Source organism: Bradysia coprophila, unplaced genomic scaffold (genome assembly GCF_014529535.1).
Source record: "Bradysia coprophila strain Holo2 unplaced genomic scaffold, BU_Bcop_v1 contig_138, whole genome shotgun sequence".
Taxonomy (NCBI): domain Eukaryota; kingdom Metazoa; phylum Arthropoda; class Insecta; order Diptera; family Sciaridae; genus Bradysia; species Bradysia coprophila.
In genome coordinates, this window is record NW_023503409.1 from 3,812,496 (window position 1) to 3,835,841 (window position 23,346).

Sequence of the window (23,346 nt, forward strand, 5' to 3'; positions counted from 1 at the left end):
CACAGACCGCTGAGATACTATCTAACCCTGAAAGGACAATACGTTTCAAATGAACGTGTATACATAAGCAATTGTACGTAATCATAAATATCAAAAGATGACTCGAATATTGTTCAGCCTTTCATGTCCCACCTAAAGACATAACAAATTAACTGTCTGCTAATATTAACATTACATTTCAATAGTGTTGAGTGCACCTTCTAAAATGTAAATTTTCAAAAGAAAAAAAAATCGCTTTACATTTGGTCGTTTAAGATTCTAAAAATATGATTTTCAAGAACGGATTTTAATTCACAAAAACGACATTTATTATACCGAAAAATTGAGTTCAACTAGAAACAACAACAAAAATTTGCGTTTATTACATATATGCATGTAACATACGAATTGATATAGAATCGAATTGCAACTTCAATAGGTGAGTAGGTACCTGTTACCAATTCAAAGTAAAGTAGAATTATGAACCGAGATTGTTTGTCTCACATACGATGAAGGTACATATATGTAGTAATTATTTATACAATACCATTGCAAACTTAAGAGATCATTCATATCACACGTATTGCTGATAATCGGCAAAAACGTACCAAACTATAAAATCCAACAGTCGCCTCATGTATATATATAAACTTGTTCCCGCAATATCATACTCGATGTAGGTAAAGTATATTTGGAACGTGTTGTTGTGGTTTATTGTCATTCAGACAACGGTTGGTGTAAGTTCAACATCATTTAATGGTGAAAGAAAAAAATAAATTATTTTGAGAGAGCTTTTTTCATAATTTTTTTTTTATTTCTTTTAAAATTTTGCCAAACGAAAATTTATTTGTTTTTCATTTTGATTGATCGTTTACGCATTTTAAAATTCAAACAGAGGATTTGCATATCAAATTCAACGGCCCAAAATTATTTAAAGATAAAAAAAAATTAGTGAGCTCTCAACTGAAGTTCGTTACTTTTAAAAATTTAAATTCATTTTAATTTTATGCTCTAGATTTCGTATATGTGTAACTCGAAATTGCGTATGTGTTTCTTATACTCTTTTCGGTGACTATTTGCACAGTTTTTTTTTTATTCCTACTAATTTATAATTGTTTGTCAAGTAAACACAAAGCGGTGTTGCTATCAGCTCATCTGATGTGTTTTGTTTAATTCATAAGAAAATAATCTTAACAGATTTTTTAGACCGCGAGAGTTTCAGTGTAAAATTATTTATAATTTGAAAAATTTAATTTATTCTGTGTAAAGGTCCTCAAAGATAAAAATTTAAATTTATTCGGCTGTTGGTTCACTTAAACTTAAATTTAAATTAATTTTTTTCTTATTTTCTGAATGCAATTTTGCAGATCGGTCGATTCAAACGAAGAAAAAAAAATAAGTAAGGTGCTTTACCCATTCAAAATACCGAATAACAATTGAAATAAATAAAAAATTGTGAGAGTGGCATACACCTTTGGATACATCAAAAATGACAACTGAAACAAAGGACGAATGTGAGTTGAATCGAAGAATCATAAATTCTTTTTTTTTCTTGATTTAATTGCGAAATAACCACATACAATCATTACCACCATTTCACTCATTGTCTTTTAAAAAACTTTTTTTTTGTCATCCTCATCATACACACAAATTACATTAGGTTGATTTGAGTAGATAATTTTGTTCAACTATTTTTATACGTGGTTGGATATTGTATAATCTGACCTCAATCTAAGATCGTCTGTTTTGTTTTGTGTTGGATTTTTTTTTTTGATTATCTCTTTTTATTTCACTTTTCTTTTCAAAATCATAATTCAGACACTTTGTACGCTCATTGATATATAGACAAAAAAGCAGACTTTCAATTGCACGGGATGGTTCAATTTAGCGCGCGAATTTTTATATTCTCTGCGATTCAGTGTTGATTATAATTTATGATCATTTTTGCACAACTACAATACACGGTGTGGCTAAACACAATTTAATATGATATTATGTTGTGCGTGTGAACGCGAAACTTAATTTCTGTTTAATTCTCAGTTTAAGAAAACATTAGAAATTTTGAAATTAAAATCATAATTTTATGAAATTTGGTTCATCATTACCATGACAAGATACAAACATTAGAAATGTAGATACGAACGGAGAAAATCATTTAAAATAGACCAAAACTTTCTATGGCTTAAAGAATTCATCAGAGCTAATGCAGCGTCTGAAATTTGTAGTGATAGCCAAGAAAACAAGTTAATGATAAATCTACCGTGCGTTAATTACAAGTTGTATGGAAAGAAAGTCCATCAACGCAATATTTTTCAACAATTAATTATTCAGAACTATTCAGTTCCAGTAAAGCACAACAATGCAACTGCGACTGCAAATCAATTCATTTCCATTCATAAGACGATCGACAACAACCATGACCTTGATAAAAATATTTTCGCATAAAATTTGAATATTCTTATCACTAAAACACACGTTTCGTCACTGACATCTCCACTGAATTGTTTTTGTTCGTGTGTTTCATATTTTAAATTCAATCTCGTTTACACTTAACTTGGGTGAGGATTCGGAGAGGAATTGAATTGTTAGGACATCGTATTGAAATAACATAAACAAAAACAAAACCGATCAGTGTCTCTTTCGAGACACTTTATTGAGTCACTTGTATAGATCGTGCATTTAACCGAATTCATTGTAATAAAAGGAATATGAAAATAACGTCAACAAAAATGCTGTAATATAACCGCTGAGACGCATTAAATTGTGGATATAAGAAAAAGATTTATTACCCGTGGCGGAAACATTTCGTTAGAGATATTTAAAAAAAAATGTATGAATTGATTACGAGATGATGTTTATGATTTTAAGAAGCTCTGTCTAAATTTAGACTGCGAATGCTAATACGTAAGGAATTTTTACTTGAAAATATTCTATGAAGATTCGTCAAGCAAAAACGTTGTCATAAATTAAACAACAAATTACGTTTCTCGTCTAATGAGTCGTCATTAAATTGCAATTATAGAACAAACTTTTGACTTGATTTCTATTACATGTTTTAAGCCCAAATCCTCGGTCAAACCTTAGCAGTTAGAACATAAATCCATCATTTTCTTGAAAATTAAAACGAAATGCTACCTAACTTCGGTTAAAAAAACCAATTAGGCCAAAGTGATCAAATTGCTTGATAAGTTACTTAACAGACATCCCACATTCAATTCTAGATAACTCTTCAGCATAGTATTGAATAAGAAGTTCAGTGTACCGATATTCACGTTCACATTCAATTCACGAAAATTGAACATCGGCTTCTTTCATCATGCGAATGCTAGTTTCAATTGGGGCTCTTCTGTTCCTGCGAATGAGTAGGCTTCAAAGATAATGGAACCGTAAAAAATATTCTATTACTCTATCATTTTAGCGTGTTTCACTTTAGCCGTAAATTCTATTAACTGGTCTGGATATGAGTGGTTCATACGTGATGCCAAGAACCAAGGCCCTGGTGAACTATTTTAATTTATTATTTTGAGTAATTCATTTATTTGTCAATAATGATTCACAGGTCCAAATAATTGGACATCGACCAATGTTTGGGTTGATACTCACAACCGCCTTCACTTAAAAGTAGCTTATTCGCCATCATCAGGATGGTCATGTGCGAAGTTACAAACAAACGTTAATTTCGGATTTGGAACTTATAGATGGTTCATTCAGGGAGCTATTGACAAATTCGACCCAAATATCGTTCTTGGTCTCTTCACTTATGGTGGTGTTGATTACATCAATGAAATTGATATTGAAATCGCTAAGTGGGGTCGAAATCAGTCTTCAAATTTATTTTATACTGTCTATCCGAGTGATCTGAATGGCAGCAAATCCGTTTCGTCGGAAATACAAATGATCTTACAAGGCACATACACAACGCACCAATTCAATTGGACTAAAGATTATGTTCGCTTTCAAAGTCAACACGGCTTCAAAAGTTCACCAACGGAGAACGTTTTCTTTTCCTATCAAACTCCTGCAAATTTTACCCACAGCATGCCCGTTATTCGTGTTCCGTTGCACATGAATTTATGGATGTTTAAAGGTCGACCACCCACTGATGGAAAAGAAGTGGAAATAGTAGTTAATGATTTTCAATATGAGGAAGAGTTGTCTGTGGATTGATGATGAAATGGTGCTACGGGAATCATTGAAAAATGTTAGACTTGAAGTTAACGTGAATAAAAATTGTATTCAAAGTCAGTATGAATCCTACTTTTCTAAAAAAAACCGTTAATATGTCTACAGTTTTGTCTAGCCTTTGACTGACTTTGTTTGGAAGTCAAATCAATACGTTTACCATAAAATTGTATCAGTTCTGTCAAGTTGCCGATAAGTTCTTCCGGGGTTCGATTCTTTCGTTGTACTGATTTCTGTGATGATCATTAAGAGATAAGACATTTTTCAGGGATTATACTTAAATGACAAATAAGTGTAATTAACTGCAATTATTGAGCGAATCTCGAACTTGATTTTACAGATCTTAATGAGTTGTGCTCATCATTGAAATTACATTGAGCATTTTTGTATAGATTAAATCACAATTATGAGTACAACAATTGTGGTTGTAATAGTGCCTAATAAAATTGTCATTAAAACTTACGTTACTGTAGAGTGTACAGTACATTTTGTCGATTAGTAACTAACAAAAAAAAATGAAACGGAATATTAAAAGTCAATATGCAAATTATTACACCCATCACAGTTGTTTCTATTGAATTGAATTTATTTGTGCTATTTATCATGGCAGTATAATTTTAAAACACCTTTCGTGTCAACCAATAATGTGATCTACAAAGTTACAAATGAGTTAGAGAGAAGAACTGGATATGAAAATGTCTATTTCAACTAATATAGAGGGAACACCAATGAGACATTTTTAAAGGTGAACAAGGGTGCAATCTATTTGAATTTTATTAGTTTATTGAGATAGTAAAATTGAAATGGAAACAGAAATTTGTAATTTCTGGGCACCACTTATCATTGTCAATGATTAGTTAATTATGTATGTGTCTAGGACGATTGATATCAGGTCCGAACGAAATGAGGTATGTAACTTTTCTTGCAAATAGACGAAAACTCGAGGAATCCAAAATTAACCTAATTTTTGTCCCCGACGATATTTCCATTGCAACACTACTAATGCAAAAAATATTGTGGCGTCATAAAAACGTAATCGAAGAACAGTCTAGGAAGGAAAACAATTTAAACAAATATTCTCCTCGCTTTTTCAATCTCCGAAAATGTATAATTAATCTATCGGCCTTTGAGTCTGTTAAAAAAAAACGCCTTTGTCGTAAAACCAAATTTGTTTATGCACCAACTGTATAACATTCCAATTATTATTCAATTCACATAACAAATAATAACATCTAGATAAAATGTGCAAACACAAAGATAAACATCAACACAGAATTGGTTTGAAAAGGTAATTTGAACCCATCCGCAGCTACCGTGTTCGAAGAACGGTGCCATTATAGGCAACAAAGACTTAATTGTTTTGCGTCATTCTGTATAATAATGACGGTCGATCCACATATATTAAGAGCAATATGCTAATTTTATAATAAGTAAATTTTGAAGATTTTTAAATTGACAATAACTCAATCAGTTTTTAAGGAATGGAAAATTTTCTCATTAACGGTCATGGTCAAACAACCATCATGGTTTTTAAGTAAATTTTTTCTGGTTTTTAATTTCCTATTTTAATGAAAGTCTGAGCTGTGCAAACACTAATAGATTTATAGCTTTTTAACATCTCAAATTTTATGGCTTTATTGATCAGAAGAATATCTGAAACGGCTGACGCCTGTTACCGCTTCCATAATTTCACACAAAGCTAGACGCGACACCCCCAAAAAGAAGTATAGTGATGTCGATTCCAAATTTATTATTTAAAATGAATTAGCCAAACAAAAACCAATTTTATTGAGGTAGTCAATCAGCCAGACTTATTAAATATGAATATAAATATGAAAATCTAAACAAATTGACTTTTATCAAAATCCCATTTTTAATTCACGACAAAATGAAATTTAATAAATTTCATGTCATGTCAGAACAATAAATATTGGTAATAAAGGTAGAATTGGCACCATAATACACAAAACATCTTTATTTCACATTCCAAAAAATATTTTTAAATTAAATACTATCGGTTCATAGGTGTCAATTAAATTTGTTTTTTAAACAAAACATTATGCCAAACATCTTTGACAATGTTAGAATTTGGAAAATGTAGAATTTTTTAGGAAGCGCACAAAAAATCGAATCTTTTTTTTTCTTCAACTGAATTGAGTTGATTAATCGACTTTACTTTTGACGAAATAAATGTCTGTCATTCAGTGTGATAGTTGACTTGTTAACGAAAATTCTGTTCCCCTGGCGTTATTGAATTCCTAATAATAAATTTGTCATCATGATGATATAATAAATAAAAAATTAACTTGTGGATTTTGCATCCTCACTTAAAAGTTAAAAAGATTGAGGAGAAAAAAAAAATATCTAATATTTAGCTTTAGTGATGGTATGAACTTGAGAAAAGCCAATTTTGTACTTTACAATGAGACAAAAAATGCGTACCTACTTGTTTAGTGTAATTAAATTGCACGAACACAAAAAATAAACAGATTTTTTGAAGAATAGTCTCGACCCAAATACGCTTTTTAAATTAATTTGTTTTCTTGATGAAAAAAAGGCTTTCGTAATAATTATAGAAATTTTTATAAAGAAAAGGTTTTGATTTGTGGGCGAGACATTCATAATACGTAAAGTTCAAACAGATTGTTATTGATATGTGTTTGAGCAAATAAGTCACATTTGAAATTAAAATAAAAATCCATTTGAAAGTAAACCCAATCCAAGAGCTGTCTTTTCATGCTCATGTTTTTATTATATTCATTAATAAAGACAATATTTTTTCTTGAAAAGGAAATGGTGATCACTTGTATGATTGATCTGGTTCATATGTTGTTGTTGATAATTATCATACAAATAGGTTCAAAAAAGCTGCATGATATTCACATACAATATCTTTTACTTAGTTCTTATAACTGTGCGAAATATTATGTCGTTCAAAATGTGAATAAAATTATTTAAAAAAAAAACGTAAAAATATTAAAGTAACATCCAGCCTTGAGTGTTTCTTTTCTTAATGAAACAGCTAAGTAAATGAAGATGTTTTAGATCTGTAATGAAATTTATTTTTTAAATATTTTCGAATTTTAATTGCAGCGGAAAATATAGGTTTCTATAGAAAAATTTTAGAAGTGATTAAAAGGCGTTGGTTATTCGTCTTACTCATCAATCGGATGTTGTGAGAAATGCATTATTTAAGACTAGTTATATCAGGAAATTCTACGAAATTTTTTGTATCCAATTTCAACGTCTCTCAACAGTCAGAAACATTTGAAATTGACTTTTAAACAACTAGAACTCCCTGAAACGGGGAACGCTAAGTTAATTTTTATAATTTAGACTTGATAACAAATTGCCGAGCTTTTCATGTCACGCAAAGCTATTGCAAGAATTGAAAGAAATATGTCGGAAATAAATCTTTCCCGATGCACGACACGCGAAATAATTGATGTAACATCCCAAAATATTATTAAAAATACAAATTCATTCAAAAAACACTCCCATTTATTTAGCGATAAAACTATCGTTTCAGAAAAACAGCCATTTATAACCAGAACATTTTGTATAATGTGAGCCCAATTTATAACATCTTCTTATCTGCAAACACCATCTAAACTAAAATGTTAATTTTTATGATCGAATTAATTTGCTTTTAGTAGTAAAGCATCTATTATTTCAATTAAATCATTTCGTGTAGTTTCTCTATTTATATTGGGCATGCTAATGGATTCCACTCCCTTAAACCAGCGTTTTCAATGCCAATACCCCCACGAAAGTGTTCAGGTACACCCTTCCCATAAATTAGGAATTCATTTAAATGTAACAGGCTTGTCAAATGTAAATGTTACGTAATGCGGGACGTGACATAGTTATAGTACCATTTGAAACAATAAATTGTGCCATAAAAAAGAGAATATTATTTTATTATTGGCAGACAAATCTTTTTCTGGAAAGGGTGCCACAACTTTACTTATATATTGGACTAAAGAAGACAGAAGCTTAATAGAATCAGCAGGATATTTCATCTGTTAATGACAGTGACGATAAAAATAATGGTTGAGATTTGACTAATTGCAAAAAATTTGTTAAAACAAAAGAAGTAAAAGATTTTGCATCAATCTGATGAAAATACATAAATCAAAAGAAGAAACAGATTTAATATTGCTGATATGCTTCCCGTCTGTAAGATCAAGATAATTTTAAATGTGTATGTTTCCAACAGCAGGTATGTCAGGTTTCACTAGATCTTTGCAATCATGAAAACTTATAAAAATTTGCTTCTAATCTTTCAGTTCGCCTTGTTTTATTTGTGCCACGGATTATCCCCTAGACGGTTAATCTTCAATAAATTTGAATTTTATCTTCAGACTTCCATTCAATGAGTAGACACTCAATTTATTGTTGATTTTTATAGCTTTTTTCTGTGTAACTTTCAAGTTAAACACAGATAAAAAAGACAAAATTTTATTGTGATGTTCTCGACTACTTGTTTTTTGTTACACATGTTTACACAACGATAACAAGCAATCAAATTACTATATATATATTGTTTTCACACGGTGTTTTACGATTATGCTAGTAAAGTGTCGCTTTCGCATCAAACTGTGTGTAACTTGCTTCAGGAGTAAATTGCAAGCTCTGATTAACGCGGTCTTATATAGAAAAGAAAGATGCTAAAAGAAATGAAATAGAAGATTTGATATCAATATCTTGAAAAGATCAAATGAAGTAATAGATCAGATTGAAAAGATGCTGATATACTGGGTGTCTGTGAACGTTCTTGTTGACGTCATCTCCATTTTTTTTCGCCCACAAATTTATTAATAATAACACATAAAATCACGAAATTTATGCGCATCTCTCAAAAAAATTACGGCGATTGAAGAAATCATTTGCAAAGTCTTCACAATGCTATGGCTTCTTTTGTCTAAATATAACCAACAACAATTAAACAAAGATAAAGAAAATAACATCAAAATAATAAATTTTAATTTGTTCATAAACAAAACATGTCTAGAATGTTTAAAATAGTTTTTATTGGTAAACTTGAAAATAATATTGTATGCTTGCATGTTTCGGAGACAATTTCCGTGGTTTGTGTGTGATTTTTTTTTATATTCTTAAATCATCGTTATTGGCAGTCGTCCATAATTTTTTTGCTCGTCATTTTAGTGCTATAAGTGAGTCCCGACGACCGTAACATTAGGTTGTGTAATAAGAGTTGATTTGTTTAATTAAGTAAGTTCCTTTGATTTTACTATTTTTTTTTAATATCTCTGCAAAATTTATTGGCTGTAAAAATCGCGTCAACTCAAATATATGTAAAATTACAGCTAGTTGATGTCTGATGGTTGAGAAGCAAAAAAAAAATATTTTAATATTCTTGGATGTTGCGTAGTCTGGCTATAGTTATAGCATATTCACAAAATACTGTCTAGTTAGTCCCAAAATAACTAAATTATTTCTTTAAATAATCTGTTCGCTGATAGAAAACAAAACACTTTAACGACCACTTTTACAATTCCTTAACCTTCTACAAACGGCAAGCATATATTTTGTTCAAGTTTTATCACCTTTTACTTCATTGAACTCAATATATATTTATTTTGCTATGTAAGAGAACATTATTCAAAGCTCACACCCGAGACCATTGATCGATTTTTGTCGTTGCTAACGATTAGCAGATGATTAGCACTCTTTTCTAAAAGATTTAAGTCACAGAATATATAAATTCATTCTGGTTATAGCTTTAAAGATCGTTGATGACTTTATGAGATTAAAAACATCCATTTAACATCACCCTCAAGCGATTTTCGTAATTATTTTTTAATTAGATTCAATCATCAAAACATTTATGAAGTTATGCATTTGCCGATGTAGAATCTAAAATTTATTTGCAAAAAATTATTTAAAATAATTTTTCTTGTAATTTGTGTGGCTCTTCCTCATTTACATTTATCCATTAAACTGTCATCATAATAGACAGCAGGCATTACATGTTATAACATGTACCATAAATTAATTAATATAATTGTTAATGCAGTTTTGCCATTGACTTTGTAAAGGCTTACATAATTCGTATTATTTATTGTGAATAATACGTAAATTGCTCAGATTGTGCATTACTTGCCATTTAATTCGATTTTACATTTAATTTGATCAATGGAAATGCAAGTTATTTTTTATCGCAAAAACACAAGAGATTTAATTGTTTTGTAAAATTGTTTAAAATGAATTGTTTGACTAAATGTGCTCCACTTCTTTTTTTATTATTATTATATCGCGAATTTGTTGGTTGTTGTTTATTTATGGTCAATACGATTTAATTGCAGTTTTCTGTTTATTTTATTTAAATTATTTAAGTTGTTCGGTTGAACCTATATTACCATGAGAATTGATTTATCTGTTATTTTACAATGACTGTTAAGGTTAGGAGCAGTCTTGAGGTATATATCTTACAGTTTTATTTCATTTTTATTGTAGATATTGTGGTTTTGTATTGTTACAACCCATTTCGAAGAAAACTAGTCAATTTTCTCGAAACCTTGCTCTTTGTGGAATTGATTTAAAATGACATTTCTGTACCTCATTGAACCAAATGTGTTAAAACAACGTCAGATGAAACTCCAAAAAAGGTCCTATAAGATTCGATTTGGAAACTGTGGTTTAAATAGATTCTATGTGAGTGGAACACAAAATCGAATCTTCGGTCTTTGATCACCATCAACAAACTATAATCTCTTCTTTTTTTTTAAATATTTGAGCGAACCAGGAAGATATTCTGAAAATAGATTGCCAGTTACAGCCTCCAATTAACAAAATGTGCCTACAGATTAAGATCTTTACTAAAAGTCGTTAAAATTAGATGATTTACCAGCTCTCGCTGTTTGTAATAGACTAATAAAGTCGGTACATCATACGAAACAAATTCCACCATCAGGATCTACTACAAAGAGCAAATATTAAATAAACGAAAAGGTAATGAAAAGTAAATTGAAATAGTGATAATAGACACACGTAATTTTAATCGGAAAGCATTTTATCAGAAACGTTGGCTGGTATGTATGGACACATACACGCACCATTCGCGACAATTTAATTTTTGATTATAAACATTTTATTGCAGCATAATGCAGATTGGTTTTATACCGAAAATTTATCGTCGCATGCTTATCTCTAATAATACTCTAATCACTTCGAATTTGCAAAACAATTATTTGCTAAACACATTCTACAACTTTGTAGACACTGTTACCACTTAATTATAATTCTTGTTTTCTTTCTGTTTTGCAGCATTGAAAAAGGTTATCGGCATCGCCGATATTACCGACAATCGAAATATCTGGAGATGTTTAATAGCAGAATTTTTGGGAACATTTCTCCTGGTGTCCGTCGGTATTAGCAGTACAACATTAGGATTCACTGTATTTGAGACTACCATTCCACAAATTGCATTTACATTTGGATTGGTGGTTGCAACACTCGCCCAGGTAAGAAATCGTAAAAAGCACAAGTTGTTCAGACGGTCCATTATCATCTATTGTCAACAATTTTGTAGGATTTGTAGTCAACTGCACAGCAATTTTCTGTTGCACACTATCGGTACTGCAGTTAGTGCACAAATTCAAGGTTTACGGTGCGTTGACTACAAATCGCATTAATTTCAATCTAACTGCGTCAGTCTCTATAGGACCGAGAGTTTTTTTTTGCATGATCTGAATTTGAGCTGTTTCGACACTAAAACAAATGAAGTAAAAGATTTCAGGGTGTCTGTGAGAATTGGGAAAATTTAGCAAATAAAATGAAATTATCTATATCGGAATATCTATCTATGGCCGTTTGCGAAGACCTACTATAAGTATAAAAAAATATCCGAGGAAATCAAAAAAAAATATGCCACATGTAGCAAGGTTGCGTGTGTAGACGTGAAACCGTGCGACTTTTTTCATAAATATATACGATTCTGTGTTTTTCATTATTTTATGGTTTGTTCAAGTGGGTGTGCATACCGTGCATTATACAAAAAAAAATCGAAACTTACTCGAAATAACTTTCATTTATCTCCCTTAAAATTAAAGCCTTTAATATTTCCGTGATAAGCACCAATATATTTTGCTAGAACTTCGTGTCCAAACTTCCACCACCTTCCCGTCACCTTTCAAACGAATTGTGTTCGGTCTACCAATTTATTCCTTTTGCTCGGGAGCATATAAATTCAAAGCATAAAAAAATATTTAAAATTCTTTAGCAGAAATCGTTAGTTATTTCGTTCGACGATTTAATTGCAACTACTATATCTACAAAAACAGTCAACCGAATAAAATAGTCAACCTTTTTATGACCTTTCTTTTGTTCTTTCGTTGCATAACAAAACAAAACAAAAAATTATTGAAAAAGTGCCACAAACACGCATATATGTTCGAATGTACAAATTTTATAGATAATAATTTCGCGTATTATTGAATTGCCTTTTTCGTTCCCTCGCGGCACACCTTCAACAGCATTTCCAAATGGTATTTATAACACAATTTAAAGGTATCATTTCTAATTGGCATTCACACGCATATGGTATTTATATATATATATATATATCGTACATCGAATGGTTAACCTCAATAAAAAATTAATTAATTTGGTACAACAATTGTCTAAAAAAATCATGCACAGACGGATTGGTTCGATAAAGTGTTTCTATCTAACCGGTCAATACTACAGGATCAGTATTGTTCCATTGTAATTCATTATGCTCTAAAAGCACACACAGACATCAAATGTAGCTCGTCTTAGCCACTCATTTTGCAAGACTTAAAATACACATTCATTAAGCTTGCTTCTAATTTAAGAGTGAATGGTAAAAACATTTTAAATGGAAGAGTTCATTAAGTTTTACCCCAATTACTCTACTAATTCAACGTTTATATAAATTATACGGCTGTTACGTTTACGATTGTCGTCGAAGCATAGTCATTAAATTCGATGCGTTCATTTAGCAAAGTTATTAGAATATTGACACCAACATTGAAAAACCGAAAATGTAACACACGTGGGAGATACATATACTGATGTCCGATGGAAAACTCGCAATTTTGAGCGTGATTGAAAGTAAACTTAAATTCTTAACTTAAATATCGATTTACATGAAAAATATTTGCATAGTCATTAAGTACACTATAATATGCAGGACTATTAAAAAACCGGTTGATAAAATTGTTTGAAAATCGGCTTTTATTAGAACTTTATATTCGGCATCAATCAAAATGACCTTACCTAGTGAGTCGTTTTTTTTTCTTTTTCTTCATTCGATATTTGAAAAGGATTTCGAATGTACTCTTCTTGGGTTAAATATCAAATGTTCAATCTTAATCGATTTTAAATGTGAATCTAATCCGACTGATGACGTCAGCCTTGAATTTTACTAAAACTATTTATTCGTTAAGTTGTGGTACTGCAGATATTAGACTTTTCTTCATTCTTCATTTCTTCTTCCAAAACAAGTAAGAGGTCAAGCGATTAATGCGAATGCTGCACCAGTAATGAGTAAAAACAATTGTAGACTTCAAACAATAGACTAAAACAATAGAACTTTCTAATTAATTGCCCCAAATTTAAAACAAAACTTCTACAGTACAACTCCCCAACGTCTATTTTTTGTCTTGAAAAATTTCTTCTAATAGTTCACAATGTCTTAATGACAACAGCTGCAGTCAACTAATAATGCAAAAATACAATGAAGAATCAATCAAATAACGCAAAATTAAATGATTCCCACCCACACCGCGAAGAAAAAATTAATAAAAAAAACCCTTCTCCAACATATACGATTACTCACTGCAAATTATAATTAAACTAATTTTCTTTAACCTTGTCATCATTTAATATTTGCCTTACTCTTGCCCATGTCTTTCGCATTGCAATAAATCTTCAAGTAAAATATGAAAAAAAGTCTCTTCAACACACCGCGTACCATTGAACAATATATGAGTATAAAAACGCTATGCGAGCAGCAAAAAAAAATCGCTTCGATTTTTCTCATTCATACAATTCACACATTATTATTTAATATATTTAATATGCCCATTCATTTGGCCCCACATACAAACAAAAATCTACCATCAGATCAATCAGATTGTGTATACACAAAACACAATTTTATATTACCTAACATTCACTCTAAATTATTTTATTTTTTTATTATTAACATTAAACTTCTTTAAATCTTTTATAAATCTCTCATTAATGATATTAATACGTACAACACGTGTTTTTGTCCAATGACCCATATAATTTACTACGTATATGTTTATGTACATTAAGACTTACACTCATGAACAAGTTTTAAAAACCGCATTTTTTTTCTTCATTTATTAAAGTGATTTTAATTTTAATAATAATAATCACATCTTTGTCAATACATTCGCAAAAATGGACATGGACATGCACATTTACGATACACCATCAATAGGTGGTATGGCTTCGCGCAGCGTTTTGAACAAAATTGGTACTTTTTTGTTGATATTTACCGCATGTAGTAGTTATGGTTCAAGGGGAAGGAGATTAAACGAGAGTGAATGTGTAATATCGAACCGAAATTTTTAATTTTACCAACCGAATTCTAATTTTGCTCGGCGAACAACATTAGATATTGAAATTAAATGTGTTGATCACCAATATATCGGTTATTAACCTCAAAGTTTAGTTGATTCATAGAACCGAGCTTAACGTGTTGCAGACGGTAAGCATGTGTCAAGTATTATTATCAGATCTATTACTTCCGTCGATCAAAATATTTTTAATCTTGTACTTCAATTTTTTTAACATTTTAGCATTTTACTATTTAAAAAGGACCATATTAACCAGAGCTTTTCATTATTTTATCCATCGTTTTCGATAACAGATAACAGGATTTGTATTAGATTAAAACTCCCAAAAACGCAGCAATGCATCCTGCTAATATAAATTTTCAGTTACTACTTTTAATATATTTTAACCAGATCGGGCTTTAGGGATTGGTCAGAAATGATGTCACGCCGTTATGGGAAAGGACTTTAAAAAAACGTGACTGGTCTAACGAATTCGGTCAATCTTGACAAAGGGAAGAGGGAATGTATAAAATTCTATAAAATAGCATGACGTCATTTGTGACCATTAGGTGTTGCCTTAGGAGGAAATATCTCAAAAAATTTTAGTAAAACTTCAACTTTTCTTCAAGTTTGAATATATTCAGTCTTAACGTGCTACCACATCCCGAGGTATCACACACTCTTGCTGTAGTGTTGGATACACCAGTAAACAAATGACGGAATTATTGCACGTACAGCAAATATTCGTTTATAAGTTTGACCAGAGTCAACTTCACCGGACATTGCTGTACGTGCCTCTACTAGATTATCAACCAGAAATTTTGGCGCCACCAGTCATTTTATATAAAAATTTAATGCTCGATTCATTTATTGAAATTTTCAATACGGGCATACCCTACTAATATATGTTCACAGGGATACATAGGTGTTAATCGATCAACTACACCTTATCGATGATTCATTTTTCAAACGTTTTTAATCTAAAAGTTGATAGTTGTACTGAATGTTTTTGTTTACGTCTTTTGTGATTTTAAAATTTTATGCCTTTTTCTTGTTTCATTGCCTGTAAATGAACTAGGTACTTGTTATTAAAAATTAAATCTTAAGTGTTGTTACAGTTTTGAAAATTAATAGGTACACATCAAACTGATTATGTTGTTCTGGTGATTTAAAAAAAATCAAAACACTTTTCTGACTCACTTATAGAGTAAATAAACCTTTAAAAAAAATCGATTTCGATAAATTGAATTGGGTCTGTGAATTACTTTAAAACAAAGCTTAAAAGCAAATCCTGTTGTTTCAAAGATGCAATCCAACACGTTCACATCATGCTAACATTAATATGAAACTAGACCTTGCAATGTATTACAATATGTTCGTTTGATAGGATTTTTTTGCGAACATTTATACTCAAGTAGTAAAGCGTTTTTTTTGTTCAATTCTTTCTTGTAATGATTTGCAAATTTATCGAACGAAATAAAAACTTATAGCAAAAAAAGGCTATAGCAAACCCACTAAACAGTTTTGTAATAAAAATTTTTCACAGCGTATATATATACGCTAGTTAACAATAAAACTGCTAATTTTTTTTTGGAACATTACAACAATGACTATATAAGAATGATATATAAACCGATAAAGTTCATTCATAACTGTGTAATTACAAACGGTTTTTGTTTACTATTTCGATACTCAGGGTTAATAGAAATGTTAAAATATTTCAGTACAAGAAGCGGTGAGTGAATAATAAATAATTGAATGTGATTAGATTTATTATTAGGTTACCAAAAATCACTTACAATTAAGTTTGCTATGCGAAAGAAAGTGATTTCGTTGAATAACCGGCGTTTTTGAATGGAGTTTCATTCTAAGTATAGCTATGTAATGTTCACATGTGCAAAAAATGCTACATTTTACGGACCAAGTACCTGTCGTTCTGTATTAAAAGCCTGAATTTTAGAAGACCAAATTCACAAAAGGTCGAACATGTTGGAAAGGTCGGATCAATACAAAAACTGATTAACCTAGAAGGTCGACTTATTGGAAATTGAGAAGTTCACATTTGAGTAAAATAACTATGGCAAAAAATTCGAGAATTGCGCAATTTACTGTTGATTTACTCTTCATGGTTTTGATTTTATTTTTCTAACTTTTATCCTTCTTGTCACTAAAGTCATGTAAGTCATATCTGAATTCTTAGCCTTTGAACACAACACAACAAAATTAGATCTGTTACTTCATTCTTGCTCTAGAATTTCATAAAAAATCTATTACTTCAATATTTACTTCATACATTTTGCATATAATGGTAGAATACCAGCAGTAACTCATCGCTTATTGTTGTAGCTTTTTATATAAGTTACCATGCCATCGATTTTTTTTAATCATGCAAGTGTTGCAATCAGCGAAAACTTAATGACTCGTTTAATGACCATTATTTAACAATTTTTCGGCATAAAAATTACTGATAAGCAATAATCTTTCGTATATCGTGATCGTATCTGTTACCATGCAATTGTATTTTATTTCAAAAATTGATTTTTGGACTAAGCGTCTCATAACCTTTGCGCCAACAAACAAAGAAATTATGAAATTTGAAATTGCACCCACCAGTCGTAAAGTTTTATTTTCTTTTCGAGTATTTTATGCCTTTTGTTTGAGATAACATTTACTGCTGCAAATAAAATGGGTCTCATTCCTAGATTTAGCGTCGTAAATAGAGACGCGTGTTTGGTGAAAATAAGTAACAATCAAGGGAAGCAACATTTACCTAAGATACATTGAGTCAGTATATGGTAATTTATCTAAATTTATTAATGAGATCATAATCAGAGCCAACATAATATAATAACGGGCATAGTTTTCCACATATGACCGTGACTTTGTTCAAGGAAAATGAAAAAAAAATCAATTTTGTCGAACGGAAAACGAAAGCGTAACAATTGAAATGATGATCGAAGTCAATAGAAATGCAGACTTACCACGGTCATTTTCTATTTAAATTGCACCAAAAACAAAAACCAACTGAAAGTCGATTGGAAAATATTTCACCACCTCAATAAATGAATTTATGGACCGAACTGTTTCATTTGTAACCTTTTTTACTACTAATAAGAAACGTGAAAAAATGATCTCTTATTATATACCTTCTAGAAATAATGACAACGTTCATTCATAAAAATATCTCGATGATATTGAATCATAAAAAGTAATGTGACTTTGTCGATTGTGATTAAAGAAATTCATGTTTTTTTTAGCTCGTTATTAAGCCATAAAGCGGTTATTATGTTCTTAAAATAGCTCAAACAATTTCTTATCCGGATATTTTCACCTATAGATGAATTGATTATCGCTTCGTAGCAGAAGATATATCTGTATATGACTTTGTTTCGCAAGAATTATAATTATTGTAGCTCAATAAAAAATGTTGTCCACTTTTCCGCTGAAATGCGTTTTATAATTACGGATGATGTGTCCTAATTTCAATAGAAAACACTTGTTTACTCTAGTTAGTCATCATTTATTATCGTAAGTGATTCATGTGTAAACACGTAAACAGTTTGAACTTGAACTTGCGACTAAGACTTCATAAACAAAAAATTTAGAGGTACCATATGCCTACAAAGCTTCATATTGTTTTTGCATTGTTTTCATTGTTGTTGACCCTTTCACAAAGCTGGGCAATAAAATGTAAATTTTCTATTCAATTAATATCTACACTAAAGGTGACTGACTCGTTGGTACTGCATACACTACACCACACTATCAATATTATTTACTGACCACACACCGATCTACAACGAGTTTGTAGGTGGACTCGTTATATTGTGAAAGCCATTCGCTTGTAATATATATATTCAATTCATACGTATGTTTACAACGGACGGTTGAATGAGACTTGCTGGCACCAGTGCTAATTATAAATAAAATCAAATCAAATAAAAAATATGAATGCACCTGATAATGAATTGAACGCAACAACAACAACAAAAATATCTGGTATATCATATTTCCAACGACATTGGTTGCGTTATACACATAGTGCCAAACATAAATTATCAATCAAGTTCTAATTAATTATATTTTAAAGGTTTTAATTGAAACTGAAATATCATGCTTTTGAGAATTGATAGTCTTGTCCAAGAAAATGCAATACTGGCCTACAAATGGCACACACATAAATACAATTCGATTTTACTTTTTTTTTGTAAAAAAAGAAGTTATTTCAATATTTATGTTGTTGACCGGCCCGGCAGAAAGGTTATTGCATTATACAACAAGAAATCGGATAATGAAATAATTTCTGAACTTGGACTTTTCTTATTAAGTTTTGAATTGCCTCGGAATACAAACCGACATCAAACAAATTGAATATTCAAAACGGAAAGTGACAAAGGTCTAACTAATGCAGCGTCGAATCAGAACAATTCACGATATACTCATACAGGGAAGCGTTGAAATTTGTTTTTGTTTTTTTATACATTAGTTCATCAATTCTGCAGAACTGTTAGAATATATAGCGCTCCGATTTTTCTACTAACAAACAACAATTATCCTGATTACCTTTTAAACCATTTTCATCTCATGGGAATTATAAATATAATAGACTTCGTATGAATCCACCTGATGACTTTTTTTATTATTATTTTATGTATGTAAGGCTAAACCGCTCTCTTTGCTCGCATGTTCAAAATAATAATTAATTTTTTTTAATCAAAATCGAAAGTAAACTAAATTGGCAATAAATCACTGACTCATTGCAGATTCTGTAACAATTTTTCATCTCACTGTCGATGCGTTTGAGTGTAAAACTTAGTGCTAAACATAATCAAATGTATCAAAAAAAAAGCATTTTTAATCGCTGCGAACATGATGTTCGTTCGCATTGGCTGACTAATTAAATTATACATGATGTATCGACAAATCTACAACCAAAACGAATATAAATCGACGAAAATGATGTGTGTAACACGCTGTTTGTATAGTGGCGTGTAAAACAACGTACCGTACACAATAATGATTCGTAAATTATCGAAAATAATATAAAAAAAGCAAAAGGTTTTATGCGATGAAAGGAACATATTAAATCTCTGTGTGATATTAATATAAGTGATGAAGGTATTGAAAATTGCGAAATTATCTGTGATTCTTTTAAAAAATTATTAAAATTAAAATCGATTTTGCAAGGGACTTTCTCGATCGTTTGTAATATGGTTAGGATAATTAGTTTATTGAACACGTAATCCATCCAACCTTATTATTATATGATTGGCCTAATAATAAGAATCAATTTTATTATGTTGTAACCTAAAAATGATGAGATTAATTTCGACCCATCACATTTTAGATTGTAATCACTTTTCAATTGAATTGGTCCGGAATGTTCTGAAAGCTTTTTTTAATCACATTGGTCGTGAAATTGGATTGCATATTTTCACGATTTTCATTTACAAATGGTAAAAGATAATAACAAAATCAGTTTTATGTAAAGGCCTCTATGTATTAGCCTATCTAATCTAACTTGCTTGGATGAGTAACAGTTGGTTTAACTTTACATCGATACATTAAATAACGTATTATCCTCTGTCCTGTCTATGCTATTTACCTCGGTAATATCAAACTTTGGACAGATGCATAATCTACTATTAATCAGAAGACGCGAGGTAAAGCTGGGATATGATGCAATAACAAGCGATTCATGTGAAATCTATTACTTCAACTATTCCAGTTATAAATGATTTCGTTCACGCGATATCATCAAAATTCAACATTTATCGTTTATATGAAACTTTGATGATAGAAATTTTAGTTATTTTGTATCTTCGGCTACGATGACCAATATTTAATGCATTGTCCCCTATTTAATCAAAAAAATTAAAAAAGATAGGAACGGCAAATTGCATATTATATAGAACATGTTACCCATGACTTGCGTCGTAGCATTTCTCAAAAACAAACAATAATTTTATCTAACATCTCTGATGCGTGTGCAAACTAAAATATCGAATGAAATATATATATGAAAAATGGCATAAATTCTGTTGTTTACATGTTCACCGTACATGAAATGCTAGTGTGTTATACCGTCCGGCAGTATAATTAAATGTTTATTATAATTTAAACGCATCACATCTGACCAACATATTATTTTCTGTTTGTTTTTAAATCACGCTATAACAGATAATCTGTTTGATTCAATCATTTTTTACAAAGCCAAAACAATTACCTTATCTGCACTGTGGCACAGAGAGTGCTTTCGCAGGAATTAGAAATTTATTTTTAAATAATTCATTCATAATGATACGGTATATTACATTACGATGCATTTAATTAGCTTTGAGATTCTTTCATACATTCAGTTTTCATCGCACGACACTCCTTGTATTGTGATTAATTGATAACAAGCATAATAAATGAGCTTCATGCGACACACTAACATATTTCAAGCATAACATTGCTGTTTGTTAGACATGCTGGGCAAATTTATTACAACTATGATGAATTGACTTAAAATCAGAATAACACGACAAAAATAATGACAAGATCTGTAATATTTCCCTTAACATGGGAAAATGCATATTACATAGATTGAAGTACGAGATTTGAAACCAACACATTAAAAATACTTTAACTAATCGATGGAATTAATAGACCCGATAATAATAGTGGTCGTACTTCCTTGCAGCGACAAAACTTTATACAATTATTTACTATAACTGACTTTTACTGTTCCCTTACGGAACATGATGTTGGTTTTTATTTATCCCATAGCATGAATTACGTAAAGCGTAGAGATATCAAACACTGGAAAGTGCCTTAAACGACGGAAATAACCATCAGTTTAAACGATTATATCGCGATGTGTCTGTTGTTTGAGAGGAGTTTAACGCGATATGGCAAAGATATATAGCAGCGTTGTGGTGGTTTTTTATTTCTTGATATTGAAAACAGAGCTAAACAGAATATCGTCTCGCCTTATTTTACTTACTGTAATCATTGTAGCAAATCAAGTATAACTTTGAGCGATTTCTATTTCGCTGAGTAATGATATGAAAATTTCAATTTCTCCTGTTTTCTTGATGGAAAATCGCATTGACAATTTACTATATGGAATCAACGCTCTTCAAGCATGAGTGGTAGTCTAATAGAGTACTGAACAGGACAGTGTATCAAACAAATTTTTTCATACAAAATAGGACTCTATTTGGCAGTTGTCACTCGAAGCACTTTTGCTTGAAGTGCGTTGATTGAATCAATTCATTATCAGCATCATCGTTAAAAATAGTAGTAGTGATGAACTTGAATAAAAATCCACTAAATTTCTTCCTTTTCCAGGCAATTGGTCATGTCAGCGGATGCCATATCAATCCGGCTGTTACATTCGGCCTAATGGTGACTAACAACATCAGCGTGCTTAAAGGAATATTCTACGTAGTTGTTCAATGCATCGGAGGTGTAGCTGGTGCAGCTGTTATCAAGGTTAATATCACTGCATTTTTATAATCGAGCAAATTTATATTTAACGCGAAAAGACACACACACGTTCTCATTAACAATCGTACACTACATGATTAGCTCGCCACACCAGCAGCATCAGTGGGTGAGCTGGGTGTTTCAAAATTGGGATCGAAAGTCGAACCATTTCAAGGAGTAATTATCGAAGCCCTAATCACATTCTTGTTGGTATTTGTGGTGCATGGTGTGTGTGATGAACGCCGATCAGACATCAAGGGATCAGTTCCGTTAGCTGTGGGATTATCAATTACTGCTGGACATTTAGCTGGTAAGTAATTCAATTTGTTAATTGATCATTTTTCTTAAATAATAATGCTGCTTGTGAATAGCCACAATATTTTAATAAAGTCTACCAATAGTCATTTCGATTCAATGCACACAAAGATCCATTTTTTTAATAAAAGTTTTCTTTTCTTCTTCAAGCAATCAATTTCACGGGTGCTAGCATGAATCCGGCTCGATCATTTGGACCAGCAGTTGTCATGGGAATGTGGAAAAATCATTGGGTACGTTCATATTTGGTTAACTGTTTCAATCTCTTATCAATCAGTTTCTTTATTTATTCTATGGTGCAGATTTACTGGGTAGGACCGATTCTTGGTGGTGTTTTGGCTGGCATTTTTTATCGATTGATTTTCAAAGCTCGTAAAGGAGATGGAGAAGCCTCTTCTTACGATTTTTAAATTTATTTTTAAGATCTTACTTTTACGTGCATATCTCAAAAAAATTTTTTTTTTCAAAAATGAAAAGCAATTGTTGTTCACCACTCTAGAAACACTTGTGTAAGCAACTAACGAAAAATTATTACACAGAAAATTTTTGTCATTCGCTTCTATATACGTGCTGTTTAATTGTTACTCAATGCAAAACCAAATAATTGTTTAATTTTACTTTATTATAAAGACGCACCGGAAGAAAAGTAAATTTGAAAAGAGAGCGACGAATAAAAATCGTAAACACACATTTACGAAAATTTACATGATAATATTGTACATAAATATAAATTCTATGTTTAATAAAGTTATTATTTCTTAGAATTAGATCGATTTCTTATTGAATATGATCCCGATTAATATTCTTCACTGCAGTGATT

General features: G+C 30.8%; 2 protein-coding genes across 7 annotated transcripts in view; one reads left to right on the plus strand and one right to left on the minus strand.

The window, feature by feature from the left end:
- Positions 1-17,848, minus strand: part of LOC119073611 (aquaporin AQPAn.G) — a 33,813-nt gene extending 15,965 nt beyond the window's left edge. The window contains exon 1 of the mRNA XM_037179186.1: positions 17,720-17,848. Within this exon, the coding sequence (XP_037035081.1) occupies positions 17,720-17,728 (9 nt within the window). The 5' untranslated portion in view covers positions 17,729-17,848. The remainder of the gene's footprint in view (positions 1-17,719) is intronic.
- On the plus strand, positions 563-22,988 carry LOC119073618 (aquaporin AQPAn.G). 6 transcript variants are annotated; one of them, XM_037179196.1, is made up of 8 exons: positions 696-738; positions 995-1,022; positions 1,347-1,493; positions 11,452-11,648; positions 22,074-22,217; positions 22,314-22,521; positions 22,677-22,759; positions 22,829-22,988. In XM_037179196.1, exons 3-8 carry the CDS (start codon positions 1,469-1,471, stop codon positions 22,934-22,936), a joined length of 765 nt encoding a protein of 254 aa, XP_037035091.1. In that variant the 5' UTR covers positions 696-738; positions 995-1,022; positions 1,347-1,468; the 3' UTR covers positions 22,937-22,988. The 6 variants fall into 6 exon arrangements, with proteins under 6 accessions (XP_037035095.1, XP_037035090.1, XP_037035092.1 ...); XM_037179195.1 differs by lacking the exon at positions 995-1,022 and having other exon boundaries at positions 583-716; XM_037179197.1 differs by lacking the exon at positions 995-1,022 and having other exon boundaries at positions 678-738.
- Positions 22,989-23,346: the final 358 nt, after the last annotated feature.